We start from the raw sequence: 15,988 nt of genomic DNA, 5'->3' as shown, positions 1-15,988 counted from the left end.
TGGCTCCCTTTTTTTTTGTTTTGTTTTTCTGTTTTTTTTTTTTCCTTTCTTTTTTTTTTTGGGAGAATTGGGCGAGAACGAGACGATAGCTATCTGCGCTATATTTTTCGCCTGGCTGCGGACATGCGGCATGTACATGAAAGCCCGCGCTTTTTTTCCTCTCTATTTCGGCGCCTCCTCCCCGTTTGCACCCTGCGTAATTCTCCTATTTTCTTCTGGCGCATCCAGAGTTGGCCGTGAGTTGACAGAAGATCAGAAGGGGAGGGACTTTCTTCTGCCAGTCTTTGTTGGTTTTTTCTACGTGGTGAAGATGGATGATGGAATGGGCGAATTTTCAGAAAGGGCGCTTTTTGCGGGAATGGCTATGTCTATATATATGATGAGTGCGTCAAGAATAGATCGAATCCTATTAATGAATGAGCGTCTGGGACGATTTGAGACTGGACTCGACAGCTAGCGGCAGGAACACGTAATGGAATAGATAGTTCCATTTATATCTCCTTGAGTGCTCTAAAAATCCGTATTAGGCCTTCATCTATCTTTATGTCGACTTGCTGGATCAAAGATTGCGGCACTTTGGAGCCCCGCCAGATCTCCGACGCCAAGCATCTGCAGCACGGCCGACGATCTCACCGCCCTGAATAAAGCCAATCAGCCAGTTGGACTGTTACATCAGGTCAATATTAAGGCTTGCTGTGCTGTTCGCAACCCACGAGTCAGTTCCAACACGGCATATTCGTCCCTTGTTGATAAAGCGTGTTCTGTGAAGAAGCCTCAGAGGAGAGAGCGCGCTAGCGACGAGAGAAAGGGTCAGCCTGTACCAGGCGATCCACTTCGTCTTCCACCCCCTGTCGCGCTCTCGGCTCTTGATAGTACCCCAATCCAGGTCATGGCAAAAACCCGTTTCCGCCAGGATCCCATTGTCCTGGTTATAGACTTTCACCATGCTAGGTGAGTACCTCCTTATCGCGTATCTTTTACGAGACAGGCCGTTTGTGTCAGCAGCGGGACTAAAGGTGAATTCGTGCTAATTGATTCATCCTGTTCTGCAGAGGTCCGGAGATCGAGCTGTGTTTTGGAGACGATGGATCAAATCCCGCTATCGAGAACGACTGGTCGCTATTGCCGTTCATGGCGTTGTCGGACGGAGCGCATGCGTATGCCAACACCCACTGCTCAATTCAATCCATGTTCTGACTGTCAAGCCGGCCTGTAGATCTACCGAAGATTTTTCTTACTTCACCCTCCGGCGTGACGCAACTCCCTCGCAACCCGCGACTTCTCTCTTTGGTATCTCTTGCACCAGGCAGATCGATGCCAGTACGTTAATTAAGCGCCCCCCGGATGTGACAAGATCGACGGTGCAAAAAGCAGTCGTTGTCGTTACCGATGGTCCTGAACATTTCGGGCCGCTAAGGGAGAAGCTGTCCATGGTGACATCTGCATGGTTTGCGCAGCGGTATGTTCCTCGGCGAGATACCTGAAGCGTGAGCATTCCTAGAGCATAGATTTCGGTGATGATTGCCACGCTGGGACTCCGCAGAGCAGTTTCCTCCGCGAGACGAAAATCGGTCGCGAAGCTGAGGCTGACGTTGGAGATTTTCAAATACAGGGATTTCTCGGACACTGATATCCTAAAAGTATATCCGACCTCATCTGTTGAAGTGTATCAATACTCATCGCTGGTGACCTAGAAATTCCGCGAGAGCTTGTTAGTCAGTCTGAGGAATGAAGAGGCACGAAAAGATCAATACCTCGGTAGGTTTATTTTGCAGGCGCGTGTTCTGCTCGTGCTAATTGAGAGCAGGCCTCTCTTTACGAGAAATGATCCATGAATTTAAATTCCAAACTCTCGTTCTGTTTAAATGTCTTCTATTACAGCCCAAGGTATGTAGACATCACCCGTCTCGTGACGATGATGCTGATCATTGCGCAGATGCTATTTTTTGGTTCACGATGCGAACGCTTATGCATGATACAATTTTCGTTGATTTCTTTGATACCTGGTCTCCTTAGTAATCTTCAAGATTGTGCCGACCCGACCTTTGACAGCTACGCACAGAATGTCGAGAAACCAAGTTCACTGAAGACGAGTGAAAGGAGTTCTTGTATGACTGGGCTGTCTCCACAAGAGTCGGAGTCCCTGCTAACACCACTTTAGTGCTCGCATATATGGGTCTGCCCCTTCAAATCTTCGGCAAGGTCTGATCGATGTTTTCTCGAATGTATGTGAACGAGTCTGACATTTCCAAGGGGAGCATTTTCGGTCCCTACACACCGTTGCAGCAGCTGGACCTGCTTGCAGATCACGGAACCAAGTCGTATGTTGTTGGATCGACCAATTCGCTGCTTTTACAACAGAAGGACCGCTACAGTGATATCCTTATTAATGTAAACCACCTATTTCTCCGAAAAAAAAAAGTACAAGATCTGACCACTCCGCAGCTGGACGAAGGAACCATCAATATAACTTCTCCCTCCTTACGAAGTGCTCTGTCTCTCACTGCAGCAGATAGGCGGTGGATCGATTTTCTGACACAGACGATCAATGAGACGTGGGACGACGCACATCCGCAGCAACCCAAAACTCACGGCTATCTGGGCTCTGAGGAGTTTATCAGGCTTCAATTCGAGGAATACCTGCTTGCACTGTTGTCCTGCATGAATTATCACGAGCACCTCGCATCCACGTCGGGGACGAACAGCGACTCCAAGACCAAAGTGCAAGGGCTCGACATTGAGGGCGACCCAGCATTGGAGTTTAATGCCGAATTTCTAGCGCATTGGCAGAAAACGGCGAACTACGCTCTCTTCAAGCGATTGACATCGGACGCGCTCCTCTTCTCCATTGTAGAGCCCCGGCACCCTTGTGCTGGGGGACTCACTATCGATGACATTCAGCGACGACTGTCCCAACAGGTTGCTGAACTGCATCTTGACGAGCGCATGCGAGAGGGCCGTGAGGCGCTGAACAAGCATCTCGCCACTGGTCAAAAGAAGATGAGCACGATGTTCAATAACCTCTGGGCAGATATCGAAGCCCTGCGAGAGGCGCAGCGGAGAAAGAATGAAGAAAAGGTACTAGCTGAACGAGCGTCTGAGGACACACCGCCTCACTCTCCACGGAGCTCAATATCAGTGAACTCGTGGTTTGGAGGAAGTCGGAAGGCGCCTTCTGTTGATTTGTCACAGGCGCAGTCTTCCGTCAATTCAGCTAGTCAGAAAGCAGGCTCCTACTTCAGCTCGTGGAGCGCATGGGCTAGTGAACGACGCAGAGAATGGCAGGAACGAAGAAATGCGTCCCCTTCTCGTACGACCTCATCACCACCGCCGCCGTCCGCTACCTCGTCTTCGACAGCTACTTCGGTCGCAGAGAAAGTCGAGCCAGACCGGGGGAGAAGACAGTCACCACATCGTCAGAGTGAAGATTTAAATGGTCTTGCGAGAAGTGGAAGCCGAAGGAAGAGGTGGAGCAGCATTCTCCGGATGAGGGATCGAAGTGATTCCGAGTCTCCGCACCGAAAGGAAGAAGCCAGCCTGGAAGTTGGGACTAATGACGCTCCGGCAAAGTCGCCGCTGTCGAAGACCTTTCCGGAAGATGCACAAGATGAGTCGCACGACACGAAACACGACGAAGCCTCGGAACCCGCAAACAAAAAGGAATCCTCAGACGCTGCCAAGGAGGATCAGTCTGAACGACTCGAAAAGAATACTGAAGTTGCCGCACCGTTACCTAAATCTCAAAGCGCCGAATCTCAAAGCACCTCTGATTCGAAGTCATGAGTGTCCGATTTGTTAGAAATTTGACACGCACGATGCGTCGTCATTCTCGCATTGACAACTTGGACTGTCGTGATAAAGTCTGACAAACATGTCGCGTCATCTGCAGGCTGCCAGAAGATCCTAAGCAAGACCAGGAACTCTTCTTCCCAGTCCAAGCGTCACCGACAGCGATCTTACCAGAAGCAATTTGTCGTCAATAGCTTCTTCTCCTTTTTTTTTTAATTCCCGGACATTTGGATACCTTCGGTACCATTTTGTGCTGTTTGATTCGCAACTAATCCTGTTGCCGATTGATACATTACATTAATTGTTATATGTATAATACTTACTTGCCTTCTATACCCCTGAAAACCCCCCACCCCCCTAATCTCTCTTAATCTATCTATAATCGTCAACTATCGTCAACTATCTGCGGACGTACATACATACAGTCCTTCCCGTTCTGCTGTATCCTGTGCCCTGCCTTTTCGATGGACATATATTGCGAATATAGTTGATGTAGCTAGTTGTGGCCCAATTTCAAATATATACACAAACCCATCACCACATCATTCTGTTTTTCATCACCATCTCTCCTACCTAGGTATTCCAGTAACAGTGCTAGGTACGTACTCTCTTGTTTATAAACTGCTTGACTTCATACCTAAGCTGACATGAACCTAATAGTCAATAGCCAATCGTCAAATTAATTACTACTCCAATAATTTGCTTTGCAAATATTTGATTTGATCCTCGAATCGAACCATCATCTTCTCCAATATGTGTACTTGTCATTGTCATAGGAGAACTACTCGCTGTGCCTACGTACTATACTAGTATGCTCCAAATCTTCAATTCTAGAAATAGCTAATTCGTAAACTGTTCTGTTCCCAGGTATTAATTAGGTGGGATTATCTATCTATCTATCTATCACCACCTTTTTTTTTCTGTCTCCATCCATTGGAGGTTTTTATATTATTTAGACAGGTATGATTTTTTTTATTTTTAATTTTTTTAATTATTATCTACTTTCCAGGTGGGCTCCCTACATCCATCCATCCACCCATCCATACATACATACATAACTCATGTTCCATACGACATTCTCTTCTCTTTGTCAGCGTTTTTTGGAAGTGAGGCTTGCGAATTGATCTGGCCGTGAAAAAGCCTACAGCTAGCTAATTACCTGCGACAAAAAGGAAGGTTGATGGAAATTCTACCGAATATGGGGGTGGCCGGGGGAGTTTGGCTTATATAAAAAGCCTATGTTTATGTTTCTTCCTCCATCTTAATATGATTTTCCCCTCTAAAAAAAAAAGTCTTCGACAGGTACTAACTTTGTCCATCCATTTTTTTTCTTTTACTTACTTTCTTTCTTTTTTAACATTCCGTTCAAAAGGATATGTAATACAAATATACATAGATGTATGTATGTATGTGTGTACATACCTAGGAAAATAAGTATGTAGTGAGTGATATTGATTCGATTTAGTATCTACTTGAGGTTCACTATATCAGCTTCAAATTAAGATCTCTCTCCTTTTTTTTTTCATCTGGACAGACGTTACCTTACCCTTAGATAGTCTCCAGATATGATAGTTGAACCTGCCACGAGCCTATTACTACCTATATAAGTACAGTACATAGACTGGAAGTATCAATCTGACTGTTTATCTTCAGATATTAAACTGTGGTCTTCTGATTCATGCCCAGTCTAGTTCCTGACTGTCAACATGTAATCATGGCATCATTTCTCTGGTCTTCGCATAATGCTGACGTGTAGAGAGGGAGAGACTTCGTATCTTCGATATATATAAAATAATTAATTAGAAGCTAGCTAGGTAGCTGATGGACAGACATGCTATGTATGTTTCATCTCGCTTAGTTTCGCTTTCGTAACTTGCTAGCTAGCTAGGTAGCAACTTGCTTGCTCCTGAGGCAAAAAAAAAAGAAAATCAGAAAATACTTGTAAAAAAAAAACTTCAACTCCATTCATTTTTTTTTTCAACCAAAATGGTCGTCTGGCTCATCGCCCACCTCATGGAGTATCTCTCCATCAAACTCCACCTCTACCCCCTAGGCGCTTTTTTCCTCGGCATCAACAAGACCCTCAGCGTTCCCGACGTGGAATATCCACAACTCGACTGGATCAACCGCCACAAGACCGAAGAGCACAAGGGGAACCAGCTGATTCAGCGGGAGATCTATCTGAAGGACGAGGTGGAAGCGCTGCTTCTTCACAAAAACGGAAACAAGGGGGGCGATGTTCTTCTGCTGGACTCGGAAGACGAGCGTCTTCTACAGCTCTGGGAGCAAGAGCTGGACCAGATCAACCAGTGCTACTTGCATCATCAGCAGTCGTTACGCAAGCTGCTTGACGAAAAGCCCCGCGGTGCCTGGATCAGAGAATACGACACTTTACGCAAGAGGAAGAAAGCATGGTGGAAGACGGGGCATGCCGCGTGTAAAGTCGGCGGAGGATGCTGTGGCCGGAGTTGCGGATGCTGTAGCAGGCCGCGGAAGACGAGCCCTACCAGTAGTGCCCATGGAGGGAAGACGCATTGCACGATCGCGTGTGGGTGTTGTGTGCGCAATCGGGGATTCTACAAGACGGATCCGGGTCTTAAGCCTTATTTCGAGGAGGAAGAAAAAGAAGAAGACGAAGAACAGACAAAGAAGGAAGAAAAAGTCTGATTGATTGATTTCAAATAAGTTTGAATTCTGCCACTTTAAAGGTTGATTGATGTTCTTAATTTGATTACACCTCTACTCGATATGTATTCCCAAAAGACAATATCAATCACACAGTCACATAGCTGTAAAAAAAGCAACATATACCACAGCAAATTCATGAAATCTGGCTAGTCCCTATTAGATTAGCAAGAGATACGCATGCATCAGTGAGGGAGACAAATATTACTAAGGGATAATAGCAAGAACTATATAACAGGGAATATGAGTAGGGAGCCCACCTGGAAGGTAGATAGATAATAAACATATGTCCTATATACCTAATACAAGACAAGAAAATATGGTGAAGAGAATAAATAAATATTGTAAGGAATAAATATGAGTTGGGCGCCCGCCTGGAAAGTAGATAATACATAAAAAAAAAGTCATACACCTACTATAGGTAGTAGGTATTGTACTGTACTCTACGCCCTAGTTAGGGACAAGAGTGGGATCCCAGGCATACATAGATAGATTGAACAAGTATAAGTAATTTTCTCTCCCTTGGAAAGTTCAAACATACCAGTCGACCAGTCGAGCTAAGCAAGACCTGTATCTGTACATAAGGCGTGGTTAATATATAATATACATACAAAAAAAATGTAAGATGTAAGAAATAAAACAATGCTCTACGCAGGTAACCCATCGAGGTAAGCAATTCCCATAATCTCATTGATTTTAAGAAAGGGGGAAAAAAACTAAAAGGAAGGAGATAGGACAGAGCGGGAAAAAAGAAAGAGAGAGAGAGAGAGAGAAAGAAAGAAAGAAAGAAGAAAAATCACTTGTTAGCGCGCCTGTGTTGAAGAAATATCTATTCTCCTTTTTTCTTTTTTGGTCATGTTTATTTATTTATTTATTCTATAGAGCCAGGGTTATTGTGAAATTTATTGGACTGAATTGAATGAATTGCAACTCGATTATGATGTGATGTGATGTGTATATAGTACCTGTACAGGGAAACGTTTTTCCGTGTATCTGCCTGCCTGCCTGCCTGCCTGCTGATGTCTAAGAGGAGACGACGATGAGCTAAACTAAAGTATTTTGTTTGTTCGAGCGGCTATGAGACTCCGCAGAATCACTGATCATCCACCTCAAACACCCTCCTATCCGTCTTCTCTCCCACGCCGCCGTGGGGTAAGAATGACGACGACGACCGAATTCGAATTTCTCCCGTCATGACCCTAATGACAAGCAACATGCCTCTTGCATAGTCTTGACGGTCACCTCGCTGGGAGCTGATTTCGCTTGCACTTGTGCGGTATTCTGATGTTGTTGGAGTAAGGATCGGAGTGGCTGGTAGAGACTCCGAGAAAAGAGTTTCTTCATCTGCGCGGGCGAGAATAGGTGTAGTAGTGGAGTTTGCTTCATGCCCAAGGATCGTCCGCTTTGGAGGGTCGTTGAGAATGTCAATCTCAAACGCAGAGTCAAGAGGTAACTCCAAGGAGCATTCGACGGTGGAACGATCCATTGGTCGCCCATTGGCGCCGCTGGTATCGATTCGTACCGTTACTGTACATTTTGCTTGAGGCACTGAGAGTTGTGCACCCATGGTGTATTTGAAGCTGATCCGTATCGAACGATGTGAGTAGCTAGGTAGATGTGAGAGTGAGCGTGGTGAGAAGACCGCTGATCTAATTGTTGTCTCAACTGGCGGGACCGACTTATATAAGAAATCCTGAGGTTCTTTTTTTTTATCGATTGAGGCAACGGTCGACTCATCAAATGTTGAAACAAAGCGGATCTCCAAGCAGTCCTTGCAAGCCTCACAAAGACAAGCCTCATTGTTATCTATAATCACAAACCTTGAGCTCCGACGGAAACCGTGGTGAAAGAAACTTGACCGTGAAAGAACGCATCTAGTTCCGTTGTGGCGAGATGGGTTGACACCGGATATGTCTCTTTGAGTTCATAGACCCGAGGACTCAAAGAATATAAAGACTTTGGGAGTAAAGACTTCCGGACAATGCGTTGCCACTACGGAATCTTCACAGCCGAAAATAGCCCTCACAAAGCCAGGTAGATTGTAGTGGGCACTACGTTGCAGTCAGTTCGGCGATACGCCTTTCGATTTCTGGCACCGCGCGGAGTTGGAGGTCGAGCTCCTCCTTCTCACTGTTTTACGACAGCATTAGCTTCAGTTCTCGCAGAGGCATGATGACAGGAAAATTGCTTACTCTTCCAGCTTCAACCTCCGCTCCCAGTCCAACCCGGTGAAAATATAGCCACCCTGACCGTCAAACTGCAGGATCTTCTTGTGATACTTCCACAAGCTGCGACGATGCGATACCGTCATCAGCGTGATACCCAGTTTCTTGGCGGTCTCATACATGACTTTCTCGACCTCCAACGTCACTGATGACGTGCACTCATCGAGAATGGCGAATTTGGGCTTGTGGTAGAAAAGCCTGGCCATGGCGATCCGCTGCTGCAGGCCCGCTGACAGAACGTCCCGCCACTCCTCCTCAGCGTCCCACCCTCCTTGGCGATCGACGATAAATGAGATTTCCAGGATAGATAGGATTTCAAAAAGATCGGAGTCAGTGACCCCCTTGGCCCGCATCTCGCGAACTCCATCCGGATAGATGACCTGCTGGCGAAGAGTCCCACGAGATAGATAGGGCCGCTGGGGGATGTAGAAGATGTCCTCGAAGCTGGGTTTCTTGACCGTACCTCCGTAGACGGGCCACAACCCACCGAGAATGCGGAACAAGGATGACTTCCCGCAGCCGTTGGGCCCAACAATCAAGAGATGCTCACCGGGATGCACAGTAAACGAAAGCTTCCGGACAAGGACGTCGCCGTTGGGCGAGACGATTGGGACGTCGGTGAACTCGATCGATTCGCTCTCCACCACAGTTCCTCGGCCGGCGAGGACTGCTGCATTCTCGTCTGTCGAGGCTGATGACACCAGCTTCTTCTCGAACCGTCCGGCTGCCACATCCTCCATCACGTCGAACAGAGACGAAACCCGTGCGGTGTGCCCCGCGAGCTCGGAGATCTCCTTGTAGGAGAACATCACACGGCCAAAGGCATCCGACGAGGAGAGGAGCAATCGCCGATTTGTGACGAAGCCTGTATAAGTTAGAATTACCCTCGTTATGCTAGATTACAAGGCGACTTACTTTCCGTCCGATCTCCCATTGTCTGGCTGACCTGTCCAGGGATCTTAAAGAAGACTGGAATACTGCACAGAATGAGCCCCAGCGCACCCCAGAAGTATTTGATGACAAAATCTTCCATGAATCCATGGTACAGCCGCCGGCGCAGAATGCGATTCACATGCTTGATCAGGGTGAAATAGCCCTTATCCAGGTTGTCTTTCTCCGCCTCGTGGCCGTGATACAACGCAATCTCCTCACTGTAATCAATCAGCCTCGCGTGCTGGAACCTGAACTCTCCCTCCAGCCGAGCTTCCTCAGCGACGTATTTCCCGAACGGCGGCGTCAACATGCGCATCACATTGGCCGACAGCTGAACCAGGAGACTCATAAGGAAAAGACCTTCCATTCCGACGTTTCTCGAAAGCTTGTAATTGTAGATGATCATGTCCAAGACGGGTTTCGCCAGGTTCGAATACAATTCCGCCAGACTGTCGGAGAAACGGGAGATATCAACGGTGATGAGTTGATCCGGGTTCTTGATGCGATCATCCAGAGCGGAAAGGGCGTAGAAGGTCATGTTGGACAGGTATTTGTTGTGAACGTGTTCGGTCAAGCGCTTCCTGTACTGCAACGAGAGTCGACACTGGTGGTATGAGAGCTTTTTTTTTTCACAACAAGGTCAGCCATATTCCTGAACGCAATCCAACTGGTTGCTATCTGCACATACCATGGAATTCGTAAACGTCGCGGGAATCGCCACCGTCATCCACCACACCAGGCCCGACAAGAAATCCTTGCCCTTCCCCCGGACCAGATTGCTGACCAGCCTGCCGTCAAGTTCGGCAACATACATACTAAGCATCGTCCGCAGCACGAGGAAGACGCTGTGGCTGATGATTAACCGGAACTCCTTGCTGCGCCAGCCGGGTATCACGATTTTCAGCAGCCGCAGCAAGTTTCGCAGGAACTCGCGATTCAGCTCGACCTTGTTCCTGGCCAACCCCGCGTCTTCGTCGCCGAGGCTGTTGGTCCCCGGGCGTCCCCGCAGCTCCGCTTGTCGCTGGGAGGCGGCCTTTTGCTCTGCGATGGCATTGTGGATGCGATGGGCCAGTGCGAAGAAGAGGGCGAGATAGACGGCGCGTGAGACGTGGGTGCGGTGTTTCATATACAGACCCGTCAGTTGCGAGACGATCTTCCGGATGGACCGCTCTGGAGGGAGCAGCTTGGATTGCGCGGCCATGATGCAGTCGAGCGTATGTGAATCCAACTAAGTAGATATACAGGTCATCGAGATGAGAAGACCATCCCGCACATTGGGTAGAATGGAAAAGGGAAGGAAAACAAAAGCATGGGCCGACGTAATACGGCGTTGGCAGGATCTTTGACATGTGAAGCTCCGCAGCTCCACGATCCGCTTTGTAATGCGGGCCCCCACAGCCGAGGATAACCAAGTACCAGCATCAGCACCGACGTACCCCATAACTTGCATCCCATCAGCCGCCTTATCTGGAGATTCATTACCCTGTCTTTTCTCTCATGTCTTCCAACCTGTCGAACCTTCTAATACCACCAGCACTTCCCCAGAATAGTTAAGCACCCAGGACACGGAAGATGACGTAACGCTGCAGACCTTGAACAAACATTCATACAGAGTATGACCGCTATCAACATGACAGTCATGAGAATGCCATAAAAAATACCTCTGGTATTTCCACTTCATTACAGTTGGATCTAGATTCATACTACGGAGGGATCACAGCATGAGAAATCCATGGCACAAGAAGCAACCAGATGGACATCGTTCTCACACAGCAAGGACACGACATATAGAGCCCAAAGTCCACACAGAGAAATTGGTTGAAAGTCTCGAACGAGAAAAGAAAGGAGTGGGTGCCTCAATTAATAGATTGTATAAGATTACACATAGATGAGAATACATGGAGATCAGAAGAAGAAGAAAAACCAGATTGGTATCGGTGCAGGAGTCAAACCAGAGCCAGGGTCACACCACTGGTGGAGTTGCAGCATCCTCACGGTGAAGAACAATATCAGAACCCCAAAAGAAAAAAAAAATCAAACCCCTTGCAAACCCCAGAAGTAACCGGCGCAACAGACCCAGTCATCTCTCATTTATTAAAAGTCGCATATCGTAACACAGAAGTACATAGAGAAACGTTCGGAACATCGCCAACAAAAGTATACAGGTAACCTTCGATAATGTCAAAGGTATTTTGGATGGAATTGCACATGCCCGGAGTATCGACTCCCCGGACAGGTCACTGGGACAAGCCAAGACATGACTTCTGGACATGGCAGAGATGAGTCCATGCCACCCATGTCACTATTCACTCATCGTGTTGAATGGATTCGCGCATCTACGAGGTAGCTTCTTCAGCTGGAGGCTCCTCAGAAACACCTTCCTCAGATTGGAGGCTATTGTTTGTCAACGGGGGCCGCAGCCCCCCGTTGATCTGAGCGGCAATTTGGCTTTCCTTGAATTTCTGGAATGCCTCCTTGTCTTGTCGCTGGATGATCCAAAGTTCCTCGACAGTGGATCCCAGCTCCTCAAGGGCCTTGTCCGGGCCCACGCTCTCGACGCGGGAACGGATCTCGTCCCCGCGCAAGTTCTCCAGCTTCTCCCGCAGTGCAGCAAGGCGAGACTCATCTGGGATGGTGGACAAACCATTGGCAGACGATCCCAGAGAGGGATTGAGGAAATCCCGACGCAGATTCTGACCGATCCGGTGAATGTGGCCTTCTTCCGAGGTGAGAGCACGAGAGTGAAGCGAGGTATTCGACCCACTACGTGATAGCCGGACCGCGTATTGATCCGTGTCTTCGTCATCGATTGCGGTTTCTCCATCGACAACGGTATCAGCCGGGAGACTTCCAGCCATCCCGGATTGGTCTTGCTCTCCACGAGCCATGGACGTAGTGAGAGGCTCAATTCGGGTCTCAGGGTATTCGTCTTCGAATCGCTGGATAATCTTCTGTAGAGTGACATCTAGAAATTGTAGACGTCCTGAACATACCTCGTCAGCATGAAGGAGAAAAAAAATCCCCATGGAAGAACTTACTATAATTATTATCATTGCCGGCTCTGTCTTCCCGGACAAGAGCCGACTGAATCCTCGCCCGAATGTTGCGCGCAGAATCCAACAGGTTCTTGGACATGTCACGAGGCTTCTTGGTCTTACTGATGGAAGATGTGACGCGAGGCACTGGAGTCGACCTCCCGCTGGTAGGCCGAGACGAAGGCCGAGATGAGGGCCGAGATAGATCGCCCAGCTCAGGATGGTAGTGGTCGACATTACCGAGACAAACTCCCAGTGCTTTCACGACCCCGGTGCCACCAATGACATAGTCCTCATCCGGAGCAGGCTCAACGTCAGCAGCATCACATAGCGTTCCATCAACATGGCCCACGATATGCTGGAGAACTTCGGGAACCGGAACCTGCGGTCGGGGAGCAGACGCATCATCCGAACCGTTCAGTTCCTCAATGGCACCGAGGTTTCGCAGGCAATAGGCCACAATCTGTGATGCCAACGCCTTGACAACTTCGCTGCTCTCCGCGCTGGGAACTTCAATGTCCACGGCAATGATGGTACGCGAGACACGTACGGCAGCCATCAGGGAGGCATATACGGCGCAAGCCTCCTCCTGACTTGCAGGATCCGTCGCCGATGTCAAGCTTACGATCTTTGGATTCTCCAGAATGTTCAGGTGACAGAGGCTAGGGCACTCTGGGAGAACCTCGGCAAGCGCGATCGCATGATCTGGCGAGAGATTGACGTCCGCCAAATGGATGCGTTTCAGGAAGGGCATCTTGGGAAGGAATCTCCGGAGCATCGATAATGCATCTGGCTGGGACGAAAAGAGGTCCGGGTTATGCGAGAGGTCGATGAACCGAAGGTTTGGCAGACGAGGGAATGCTTGGAGAAGCGGAAAGATGGCAGCCGGAGTCAAGGAGCAATCGGCCAAACTCAGGGTCATAATAGGATTGTTTGAGTCTATTGCAGGGATAAGGACATCCAGATGGTCTTTCAAGTTGTTCCCACCTAGGTCGAGCCCCTCACACGTCCCAGCTCGGAAATACCGAACAACATGTTCGAGCCCTTCGCGGGTCAAGTTGTTGTTGGCTAGACCAAATCGTCTCAATCCAAAGGAGATCGCTGCATCACAGATCTTCGCCACATCTTCCGTAGAAGGGTTGCATTCACTGAGCAGCAGTTCCTCCAAGCGGTTCCCGCCGAACCGGTCTCTGAGCGCACTAGCCAGCGTAGAAGCAATATCTATCACAGGCTTCGAAGAACGGACCGCAGGTCCATTGGTTGCCACCGGGGCCTTTGGAAACGGAATGCCGGAGAGATCAATGGCCTTAATCGACTTCGACAAATGGACAAAGAGAGAGATGTGGCGCCAGCCTTCTGGACCAATCTTAGGGTTGTTTTTTAAAGACAGCCTCTCCACGACCCCGAATCCGTCCTCCTTGACTACCGGGGAGTGATTCTTCCTTGCCGCTCTCCGGTGGTTTCTCGCTTGCTCCATCGTCTTGGTCGAGAGAAGGCCTGCCAAGATCGACCGAACGCCCTCGTCGGTGAGAGCGCAATTTTCAAGTATTAGCTTGCGAACCGGAACAATCGCAAGCCAGTCGCTGAACGTTATGATGTCCTGTAGCGTCATGGGGTAGTCCGTGAGATCTAACACCGCAACGGTGCCTGGAGCTTCCACCAGTGTCGAGGATTGCGAAGTCATTCGATCCACAAGCTTCTTCAAAACGGGGGTTTCACGGAGTTGGCAGCAGCGTCGATAGATTCGCACTGGATCAGTGGTGGGATGATTTTGTGTCCTTGGCTGGGAGCTGCCCGGTGTTGGCGCTCGGGAATTGTCATCATCGTCCATCCTCAATTGCAATGGCACGGTGCCGTTTGCCTCAGCCTGTCTTCTTTTCCGTTCTTTGCGTTCCTTTCGCTCTTCCTCTGATCGTTTCTTTTTCTCTTGTTTCCTAGTGAGCTCTTTGACCGGGCCCTCCGTCTTGCCCTCGCCGTTAACGGACGCAGTCTGCTTGGGGTCCTTTCCGGCATCTTGCAAGGTCTCATTTTTCAAAGCCGATCCTTCGCCTTTACCTTTGGACTTCTCCGAGTTTTTAGAGGACTGGGTTTTATGATTGGCGTCGCGCTGTCCATTATTCGTGTCCTCGTCGTCCTCTCGGGGTGAGATCCCTGCGATTTCTACATCGACGCAAAAAGCCACACGTTTCAATTTCGCCTGATCCAATTCGGGAACCCTGCATCGGTCGCGATTGGGGTTGACGTTCATCACACGACGCTGACAAACTGTGCCATTATTTGACACCTTCCCTATGCCGGCATTGCCCGATGAGAGCCTTCGAAGAGCATTTTGAAAAAAGGACGGATTCTTCGGCGAGCTAGACGTGAAAGGATTCAAGGGGTCATTTTCCTTGTCTTTAGGAGAAAAAGAGGCACCGAATGGATTATACTGGTCCAATTTATTCGCCGGAGGACTTTGTTTGAAATTCGGTGAGCCGTCCTTAAAATTGTTTTGGGACGGCGGCGTAGATCCTGAGGAGAATTTCGAGCTCAAAGATGAGATCCAGGAATTGCGCCTGTTCGTAGGTATGGGCCTTGGCGCACTCCCCTTGGGGGCAGCATTTGAAGTGATGGATGCCTTCTGTTCTCCGGCCTTGTCATTCCCAGTTCCAGAATTCGTATCAGGTGGCGCGTTTTCGCTGCGGGTTTTTGTGGAAGACGACCCGGTGATGGACTGCTCGGATGCGGATGTCAACCCGTTGCCACCAGCAGACTGCTGGGGTTTCCCTCGCGACTGCTGCTGAGGCGACGTCTCAGCATGTCCGTTTGGCTTCTCGACAACGGTTGATGAGGCCGATTTCGTTCGAGATAGATTATCTGAAGGTGACGCGCAGAAAATTAGTACCCGCAAGAAGTGGAAGCTTCCACAATGAGATGGACTGCATCCAAATTGGAAGCTGGATGAAATGATGCATACCTCGGTGAGAATGATGGAGCCAGCTCACATCCACGCTCTCAACGGCCTCCATTGTGAATCTTGACAGGAAATGAAAGGCAGGTGGTGGGAGGACGATAGAGTAACTTCCAAGTCTCCGGGACGTCGGTGGTGGTCGAATGCGAGCGGAGAGCAGGTGACGTTATTCCTTACCGGGTCGCATCCTCATACGACACTGGTTCCCCCAGATGATCACAGCGTAAAGGGGCGCAGCAATAATTAATATATATAGTTCGAAATATATCCTTTTCCGCCAGAAAAAAAAAGCGACAAAAACCCTGAATAAACGAGACGGAGTATAGACTCTGTGTGGGTCAAAAGTTCGCGTTCTTGCGCCGGAGGATCGT

General features: G+C 48.8%; 5 protein-coding genes across 5 annotated transcripts; 2 read left to right on the top strand and 3 right to left on the bottom strand.

Annotated features, from left to right (window-relative positions):
• Positions 1-889: 889 nt before the first annotated feature.
• Positions 890-3,783, top strand: VTN77DRAFT_9588 (uncharacterized protein; the record flags this gene model as incomplete). Its single annotated transcript, XM_069426211.1, has 10 exons — positions 890-951; positions 1,053-1,157; positions 1,217-1,459; positions 1,613-1,640; positions 1,695-1,758; positions 1,808-1,887; positions 1,937-2,108; positions 2,162-2,202; positions 2,254-2,391; positions 2,446-3,783. The coding sequence occupies 10 exons, from the start codon at positions 890-892 to the stop codon at positions 3,781-3,783; spliced, it is 2,271 nt and encodes a 756-aa protein (XP_069280710.1).
• A 2,019-nt stretch (positions 3,784-5,802) lies between these two features.
• On the top strand, positions 5,803-6,456 carry VTN77DRAFT_9587 (uncharacterized protein; the record flags this gene model as incomplete). Its single annotated transcript, XM_069426210.1, has 1 exon — positions 5,803-6,456. The coding sequence occupies one exon, from the start codon at positions 5,803-5,805 to the stop codon at positions 6,454-6,456; it is 654 nt and encodes a 217-aa protein (XP_069280709.1).
• A 1,111-nt stretch (positions 6,457-7,567) lies between these two features.
• Positions 7,568-8,041, bottom strand: VTN77DRAFT_9586 (uncharacterized protein; the record flags this gene model as incomplete). The annotated part of the gene is made up of 1 exon (XM_069426209.1): positions 7,568-8,041. The coding sequence occupies one exon, from the start codon at positions 8,039-8,041 to the stop codon at positions 7,568-7,570; it is 474 nt and encodes a 157-aa protein (XP_069280708.1).
• Positions 8,042-8,525: 484 nt separating this feature from the next.
• VTN77DRAFT_9585 (uncharacterized protein) lies at positions 8,526-10,833 on the bottom strand (the record flags this gene model as incomplete). The annotated part of the gene is made up of 4 exons (XM_069426208.1): positions 8,526-8,604; positions 8,667-9,564; positions 9,615-10,251; positions 10,321-10,833. The coding sequence occupies 4 exons, from the start codon at positions 10,831-10,833 to the stop codon at positions 8,526-8,528; spliced, it is 2,127 nt and encodes a 708-aa protein (XP_069280707.1).
• A 1,135-nt stretch (positions 10,834-11,968) lies between these two features.
• VTN77DRAFT_9584 (uncharacterized protein) lies at positions 11,969-15,675 on the bottom strand (the record flags this gene model as incomplete). Its single annotated transcript, XM_069426207.1, has 3 exons — positions 11,969-12,615; positions 12,671-15,523; positions 15,624-15,675. The coding sequence occupies 3 exons, from the start codon at positions 15,673-15,675 to the stop codon at positions 11,969-11,971; spliced, it is 3,552 nt and encodes a 1,183-aa protein (XP_069280706.1).
• Positions 15,676-15,988: the final 313 nt, after the last annotated feature.

The sequence above is a fragment of the Rasamsonia byssochlamydoides genome, assembly GCF_041956645.1.
Source record: "Rasamsonia byssochlamydoides strain NRRL 3658 unplaced genomic scaffold VTN77scaffold_9, whole genome shotgun sequence".
Lineage (NCBI taxonomy): Eukaryota > Fungi > Ascomycota > Eurotiomycetes > Eurotiales > Trichocomaceae > Rasamsonia > Rasamsonia byssochlamydoides.
The sequence above is the reverse complement of the archived record's forward strand: the minus strand, read 5'-3'. Positions and strand labels throughout refer to the sequence as shown.